The 8189-nt window shown below is 41.3% G+C and overlaps 1 protein-coding gene across 1 annotated transcript in view; it reads left to right on the top strand.

The window, feature by feature from the left end:
- Nucleotides 1–1061: 1061 nt before the first annotated feature.
- Nucleotides 1062–8189, top strand: part of BEND4 (BEN domain containing 4) — a 23073-nt gene continuing 15945 nt past the window's right edge. Inside the window, exons 1-2 of the mRNA XM_009871462.1 lie at nt 1062–1323; nt 2814–3380. Coding sequence (XP_009869764.1) covers nt 1062–1323; nt 2814–3380 — 829 coding nt within the window. The remainder of the gene's footprint in view (nt 1324–2813; nt 3381–8189) is intronic.

Raw genomic sequence — 8189 nt, 5'->3', positions numbered from 1 at the left:
AACTTTTGGAAATCTTTGTGCTAGGATTTCAAAACAGCCCTTCCTTGTCATGACTTGCATTTTGGTATCTTTGAGTACGGTTTAAAGTTACAAAAAAAACCCCAGTAATAGTGGTTGTTCTGTCTTTGTAGTAGATCTGATACTGAAGATTAAATCAACACTATCATTTCTGTGTAAAATTTCAGTTACATTTTAAGCAATTATCACAGTGAATGTGCCTAATGCATTCAATTTTACAACAAAACTAATCGTTAATTTTACCCTTACTGGTGTTAGTGTGTATTATAGCATTCTTCAAAACTGGTATTTGAACTGTTGCGTTACTTTTTGCCATGTTTTAGGAGAAACCATAATATTAGAATAACATCCCTTATACAAATCTAATCCCTTTTCAGTTGTTTCATTCATATTTTGTCCCCTTGCAACAAGGATATGCAAAGAATGAGTAACTGTTTTGTCAACAGGGACCATAATGATTAAAGTACAAACAGTAAATATGACTTCAGGTCTGGAATCGGATTATAGGATTAAAATGAATGAAAAAAACCTGCTCTGTAGTAGGATTGCAAAGTTCCAATCAATATCATCCTGTAATAATTTTAAAGGGAAAATGTGGGAAGTAAAGAAATAAGGCAAAGAAGGCACAACTTGAGGTTGTTGGCGGTGCTCGAGTTTCTTGATTTTCTTTTGGTTTATCAGGAGGACCCAGCTAGAAAGCTCCAGTGTCACCAGGGTTCTGTTATTTTCATTTATATTGCATCTGTTGTGCTGTGTTGTTTTGCCCTTGGCACTGTAAGGGTTAAAGACACCTGCCCTTAGGTTATTGCAGTACAAGGGAAGGAGGGACAGCAGGTAGGGAGGCTACAGAGCGGCTACAGCACTCACTTGCAAAGGGGACAGCAGTGCCTGTGCACTTCTGCCCTTTTAGAGTTCCTAGCGTGGACAGAGGGCATTGCTTAACCTTTTGGGTCAAAGATGTGTTGGAGAAATCTGCCCTGGTTCGTCTGAGCCCATCGACACTGGTGTGGTAGGACTCGTTAGCACAAGAGGCTGATTGCGAGATGCTCCTAAGTGGTTTTGGGCCACCCCGGTCCTTCCTGTGCCAGCGGGCTCTCTCTGCCTGGCCCTGGGGTCAGTCTCATAGCCCAGCGCTGTGCCTGTGCTTGCCCTGCCCACCTCACATCCCTGTTCTTACAGTGAAGTCCTCAGGAGATAGATGGCATCCCTGGGTTTTGTGCTGGGGAGGTCTCCTGGGGCTGCGTTCAAGGCAGAACATCTGCATGCTGCTTCAGCCCTGCCCTCTTTGCGGAGATCTGGAGGATGGTAAAACTGCGTATCAGTGTCGCTGCAAATATTCTTCAGGCCAGCTGGACTAACCTCAGTGTGAAGTAGCTTTGGCACCAGAAGGTGTATCTTCTGGGTCATGAAGAAGTACCACAAGAAGTACCACCTCTTAAAGGCCTGAATTCTGAACTTTCTGTTCTTTACATATGATCAGTGTGATGAGGCTGTGTTTTTATCTCTAGTGATGGAGTTAAGATAAATGAAGGTCTGGGGTGCTCAGTCTCATGCATCTGTAGGAAGTTGCCTTTTCAAAAGTAAATGTATTTGTCACTTTCTAAAAGTCAAGTCTGCCTGAGAAGAGCTCTCCAAAATTGGCAGCACATAAACCTACCAGTCTATTTTTTTAATCTCATGCAAAATGTTAGTTACATCTTCTTAGACACCTAGAGGAACTCAGCTATGAATAAACTAAAAAAAAAATTAAAAGGCTTTATATATATTTGTATTGGGGAACCTAACAGATCGTAGGCTAAATGTCTCAGTCACTTTCCACCTGGGTCCAAGATCTGTTACAGCACTTTGAGCTGTGTGCATAGACACTGCAGAAATGAACCATCCTACTATGTGGGTTTAGGTTGTAGCTGCTGTTGCTCCCTGAATTGTGACACCTCCTGTCACTAGAGGCAAGGCTGACTAGGTGCAGCATGGCGTTCTTATCCTGCTTCTGCTGCCTCCAGAGACTGCTCCATAGCCCCACATAGAGCTCTGTGATCGTGTCCAGAGCCGCCTGAAGAACTCTGCACTGCTCTCTGCTGCGTGATACCAACCTGCCCACAAACTCTTGGGAGGTCAGCAGAACAGAAAAGAATCCTCCTCTGACTAGAGGAGCTTCATGTTGTACCTTTGATGCCTTTCCTTGGTGTAAGAAAAAGATTTTGTGCCTCTTGAGTTGTTCTTGGACATATCTGGAACCTAAAGCAAAAGGAACAGAAGCAAAGTCTGTAGAATTGCGAGTGGGTCACATGAAGTGTCCCTCACCCAATGTCAGGCAAGTGCAGCAAGGATGGAGAGGAGAAAAAGCAAAACTTGGAAGCCTTATTGAAGAGGAGCAGGGCATAGGGTGAAGGTGTAGCACAAGATCCTGCAAATATGTACAGGCAAAGCCCGTGAGCAGCTTGAAGTGGGCTTCCAGAGGAGTACTTATTTGAACTTTCACTTGTAGTTTGTATTTTCTTCCTCATTTTCCTGTCTTAATCCCTCTGAAAGAAGACAGCAGTAAGCAGTGACTATCATCACAATGCATTTCTGATTAACAGCAAGGGCACAAGGGCACTCTCAAAATAGAAGCAAAGTCAGGATTGTTTTAAATCACAGTGTTACAGCAGTATTAAAGCAGAAGCCGTAATTTTAACGTGTTCAGGAATAAAATGCATGCTACTGTAAATGGTTGTGTACGTTCATCTAGCTGCTACTGCCTGGCATAACCTTTTGCATTAGGTTTCTGTGATTCATCTCTTTTTTTGTTGCAGAGAGTCGAATGATTCTGGATGCCTTTGCCCAACAATGCAGCCGGGTTCTAAGTCTCTTAAATTGTGGTGGAAAACTGCTGGACAACAATCACTCTCAGTCCATGATTTCTTGTATAAAGCAAGAAAACCCAAATTATAGTGAAAGACAAGAGCAATGTCAGCTTGGGAAAATGGTCCATAGTCAGACATCAGACATTTTAGACATAGAGATGCAGTATATGCAAAAGAAACAACAAACCTCAGCCTTTCTGAGAGTTTTTACCGATTCCCTTCAGAACTATTTGCTTTCTGGGAGCTTCCCTTCTCAGAACACCTCATCAGTAAATGATTTTAGCCATTTGGCAGATGTGGATCCACTTTCAACCTCTCCAGTACACACTTTAGGTGGATGGACATCTCCAGCAACATCTGAATCTCATGGTCACCCATCATCTTCTACACTTCCAGAGGAGGAGGAGGAGGAGGAAGAAGAAGGTTACTGCCCTCGGTGTCAAGAACTAGAGCAGGAGGTAATTTCATTGCAACAAGAAAATGAGGAACTTCGTAGAAAATTGGAGAGCATTCCAGGTAAATAATCCCCTGCCCTATAATGTTGTCAGTCATTGATAAAAATAGTTTGGGTAATAGTTTGGTTTAAGTTCTAGCAATATTTTAGGTTGCAGTTATAGTAATCAAACACTGAAATTTGTCTGCAGCTGAAAATCCCTGTAGCCGTGCCCACTGGAAAATTATCTGCTGATACTCATTCATAGGAATCTTGAGTCCTGGAGTAGTGAGCTGTGTTCAGGATAGGATGCACTTGTAATCCCAAATTCCAAACATCAAGTGGTTTGTCACAGTAATTTCAAACATATGCTTTTGTGTCTAGTTATCTATCTTGTTCTTTAAATGATATTGCAGCTTATAAACCAAATGCCTTTTTGGGGCTTCTTTTTTGGTTACTTAAGTCCATACTTTTAACTGAAATACATTTGCCTTATATCTTGAACAGTGTCTCTTAAATTGCTGTTAGCTTGATGAGAAGCATAAATACATCTCCTCCTATTCATCTTCAAATAAAACCTGAAAAAGAAGCTTGACAACGGATTCTCCAATTCAGCAATACCTAGCAGGCACTGGGAGAGAGAAAGCAGACAGAAAAACTCATCTAATAGAAACCCCCTCTGTGATAAACTTCTCTTGTCCCTTTAAACTTAGGAATTCTCACTGTTAAGGTGCACTGAGATACCTGAAGAATGGTATTGGGTAAGAACGAAGTATCTTGGACCTATATCCTCTAAACTTTAAGCACATGCAAAATGCACCTCAGATAATAATACTAAAAGCAAATGGTAAAGGAAATAAATACACAACACAGTTCTGACACATCTACAAGTGCTAGGGATCTGCACCTTTGTAGCTAAAGTTTGAGGTGCTTAGGTTCTACCAATCCATACAAATGTAGTTGATTTAATCTCTGAATAGCAGAAAAGGACAGATAATTTAGTATGGGCTGCATGAGAGAAAATACTCCAAAGCTGTTAACTGTGCAGGAATGAGGAAGAGAGCAACCAACTACTGCCCAAATAAGTAGGTGCAGTTGCAAAATCTGAGTAAAAAGCAAGCAGTCATCTTCATCGTTCTTCTCCCCAGCTACCAGTGATGTATTATTAATTATCTTTATTACATTGTGGGTTTCTGTTGTGCATTGGTCCCTAGCTGGTATCAGCAAATCCCATAACTGACGTTGTTCAGGGCAGAGAAAACAAAATTTAGAACACTTCTCCCACCCATCCCAAAATCTGGAGTCATTGTAACTCATGCACTCTCACTGGATTCAGTAGTGGTTCCTACATCACGTGGAAACACTGTGTGAGAAGGACAATCGTGTGGACTTCAACTCCTGTTGGGCCCTAGCTTCAGATGAGTAAGACAAAAAATTATCATTAGGGTCTATAATCTGACCCACAGCTTTCGTTCAATTGTCTATATTGAACCAGTAGTCTTTCTGACTTAAACTAAAGCATAACTTATATTGGACACAACAAGTAATATGTCAGAGGGCCTTCAGTCCTGAGTTGGAGACCGTGGTGAGCGGTGGCTCTGCCCCTTACCCCGTCACTTGACTCAGTGGTTATTTACAGTGGTGAAAATGTGTGCCTGACTATCTGAAATCAGCTTCTGGCCATCGATTTCTACTCGTTGCTCCACAAAATGAAGTGTTGTATAGGACTGAGTGCTTGTTCCAGATGAAGGTACTTAGAGATTGAAGGCTGGCTTAATTTCCATCTTAGATACAGTGAGAAAACAGAGCTGTTTAAAACTCCCCAAATGAGTTTAATCCTTCTTTGCAGTTCTTTTCTCCTCTCCGCTCACTTCCTTAAAATTTGGCCACTGGAAATGCGTGCAATATGCACTGATCTGCCTGACTGAAGGTGAATAGTGTCTTTGTTCCCGCTCGCCATTGCCCTGGTCATTTGGCCATCGGTCGCGCAGCTGAGCTTCTCATTCTCTGCGCATTTCTTCCTAGACATCCATACTTAGTGTTTGGCTGTGTTCATGTACTAAGCGATCCAGATTCCTTTGTCTGCGCCGTTTTCCCACTGTTTGCTGGTTCAACAATTTCTGTATCATCCAGAATTATTTTTTTTTAATTGTTTTTAAATTAACTTCACGATACTGGTGAGAAGTGTCGAATGGTGTTGAGGCTGCTGTCAGTCCCTGTTGAGCCCTGTTGGAAACACATCTATTAATGAAGGTTACCCCAGTGACGAGTACTTGACATGTCAGTAGTAGCAGGTGCTTAATGCATGTATAACTCATGGTAGTAAGTTAAATAACTCATGGTAGTAAGTTAAATGCCCTTCAGGAGTCTAGGTGTATTACATCTGTTCAACCCAACTTTTTCAAGTGAACCTATAATCTCATCAAAGAATAACAATCAGGTTAGTCTGACAAGATCCACTTTCCATAAGACCATTTTGACTTGCATTAATTTTATTCATATTCTTTAGTTCTTCATCAATTGAATCCCATTGCAATTTCTTGTATTATTCTAGGATTCATGGTGGACTAAGCAGCCCTGGGTCATCACAGTTACCCTTCATCTCCCTTTAAAGGAGAGATAAACATACATAAACATAGTCATTTTTCACCCCCTAGGAGTAATGAAACACCTTGTTAATGGCATATCAGAGGAAGCAGAGAAGCATAAAATAAATGTGCAAGGATATATGACTTAATCAGCCAACATAAAATCGTCATCAGATGCATCTGCTTCTGTCTGGGTGACATGTGCAGAGAGATCCAAAGTGACCCAGATGTTTGGGGAAGCATTAGAAGCTAAGGAAGGTACCCTTGGGTTTTGTTGCATCGTAGGACAGATGTCTGAGCTGCCCAGGCAGTCCCACAGCCACCACTGAGCAAGATAAAACAAAAATCAACTAAAGGCAACATCTCATTATTTTTGTCTCCACTGCTGATTTTACTCCAGTGAGCTTCTACTGGCAGAAATTTTTCTGAGTCTTGAAATGCCCAACTCTGGATGTAAATGGGCGCAACGCTCGTTCTCTGAGCATATTTTCATCCCCATCAAGACGTTGCGTGCCTCAGGATGGCGCCAGGAGGCCCTCTGCAGAATCTTTCCATGTTGTTTGCCACCATCTATCACATCAGTTATCTTGGAGTACAAACTTTCTTCCTTGCTCATTCATAGGTCTCACACTGGGCATCTGACAGGCCATTAGGGAAAAAGTGACTGGGGAGGCAGCTAGACGAGCGAGGAGGCTGCCTTACTGTCCCATCAAGCTGGTGAAAGAGCAGGTTTGACGTGGTGGTTTTCCCTCTCATCTTTGAGGAAGGTGGGCTGAAGCTGCTGGGTGAGGTTGGCACCATGGGGTGGTGGGAAGCTCCCACTACCAACCCTGTCAGCAGAAGATGAAAGCACCAGCTCCTCCCTTCTGCTCTATAACTGTCTATGAATCATTTTATCCTTTTCCTGAAATACTTTTTTCTTTTTTTTTTTTTTACTTTCCATATGCAAAAGCCCTTTTAAAATCCATGAGAGTTTGCGATCTAAAAATAGTTACTGCTGTACATCCCTGCCTCTTGCTCTGCAAAGCACCATTTGCATGGCTCACAAAGAGACTACTGGGAAGAAGAGTGTTTTCTCTGCAGATGTAAAGGCAACGACTTTTTCTTTAAGAAATATTACAGAAGATGTAGTTTTTGGGCACATAAAATAAAATTTTTCAGTTTTCAGAACTCTGTCCTGTTGCTGTAGAAGCCCTTCAGTCCTGGAGGATCGTTTTGCCCATAATCTAGTGCCATTCTTTGGCAGATCACCACTGGAGGAAAACAGTTACATGGGTGAAATATTGCATATGTTTGGTTGTTTTGTTTTGGTTTCTTTTCCAAAAAATACCCACTTGATTTGACTGAAACAATACTTAAATTTGTGTTATATCTTAATTGTTTCGGCTGTGGAAAAAAATGAAGAAAAATTCATATGTCAGTGCTTTGATTTTGGAGCACTGCAACTTCCTGCAACTTGTGCAGTAGTCCCCAATATTTTTTTTGTAGACAAAAACATTAACGAAACATTTTCTGTTCAGTTTTCAGTACAAGAGAAGTAGTTGCATTCGGTGTGTTATCTTGTCTTGAAAAATAATTAAAGATTAGATAATTCCTGGGAGGAGTTTGACAAACTTACTATTGGCTCCTTAAGGTTTTGAGACCGTCAAAAAAAAAGCAAAGTAATCCATCTATCCAAGGAGAAAAGCATCTCCTAATGTCTTTCATTTGTATAAAAATTACTGTGGCTGTGATACATTCCCAGTAGTGTAATTAAAGAATTATTTGTGAAACGTGTGTATAAAACCTGGATTTAGACTATCTAATGTATAAAGATATTAAGCAGTTCTTCTTCACTACTGTCAACATGATTTTCTCACAGTTTTTGACCTAAAAGGGAGAGAATATTCCCAGATGGCTAAAGCAAAGGCCAGGGATCTCGAGTGAGGGTTTGCCTCCTGGTGCTCTCAGCCTTGCTGCCTAGTTTCACACAAACCAGCCTGAAAGTAGTGGAAAGGTATAAATAAGTAAGATGAAGCAGTGTGTGATAAATACAGTAATTATTCTTACCTCATTAGCCTGGCAGCAAAAAATACTTCAGGAAACAGCAGAAGGCTGGGGATGGAAAATCCCCTCGAATGAGGAGAGGTGATCACCTGCAGAGACCACATTCACGGTGGCTGGAAGTAGCCAAAGCAAAGTGGGATTTGCAGGTGGAGTTAATATCAGTGTAATTGAAAAAGTCAGACAAGTTTTCCAAGAGGTTTTGTGTGCCCAAGGCTTGACTCTTTTTTTTCCTCACTATATCAGGTGATCTAATAAAAG

The sequence above is a fragment of the Apaloderma vittatum genome, unplaced genomic scaffold (genome assembly GCF_000703405.1).
Source record: "Apaloderma vittatum isolate BGI_N311 unplaced genomic scaffold, ASM70340v1 scaffold9280, whole genome shotgun sequence".
Classification (NCBI taxonomy): Eukaryota; Metazoa; Chordata; class Aves; order Trogoniformes; family Trogonidae; genus Apaloderma; species Apaloderma vittatum.
The sequence above is the reverse complement of the archived record's forward strand: the minus strand, read 5'-3'. Positions and strand labels throughout refer to the sequence as shown.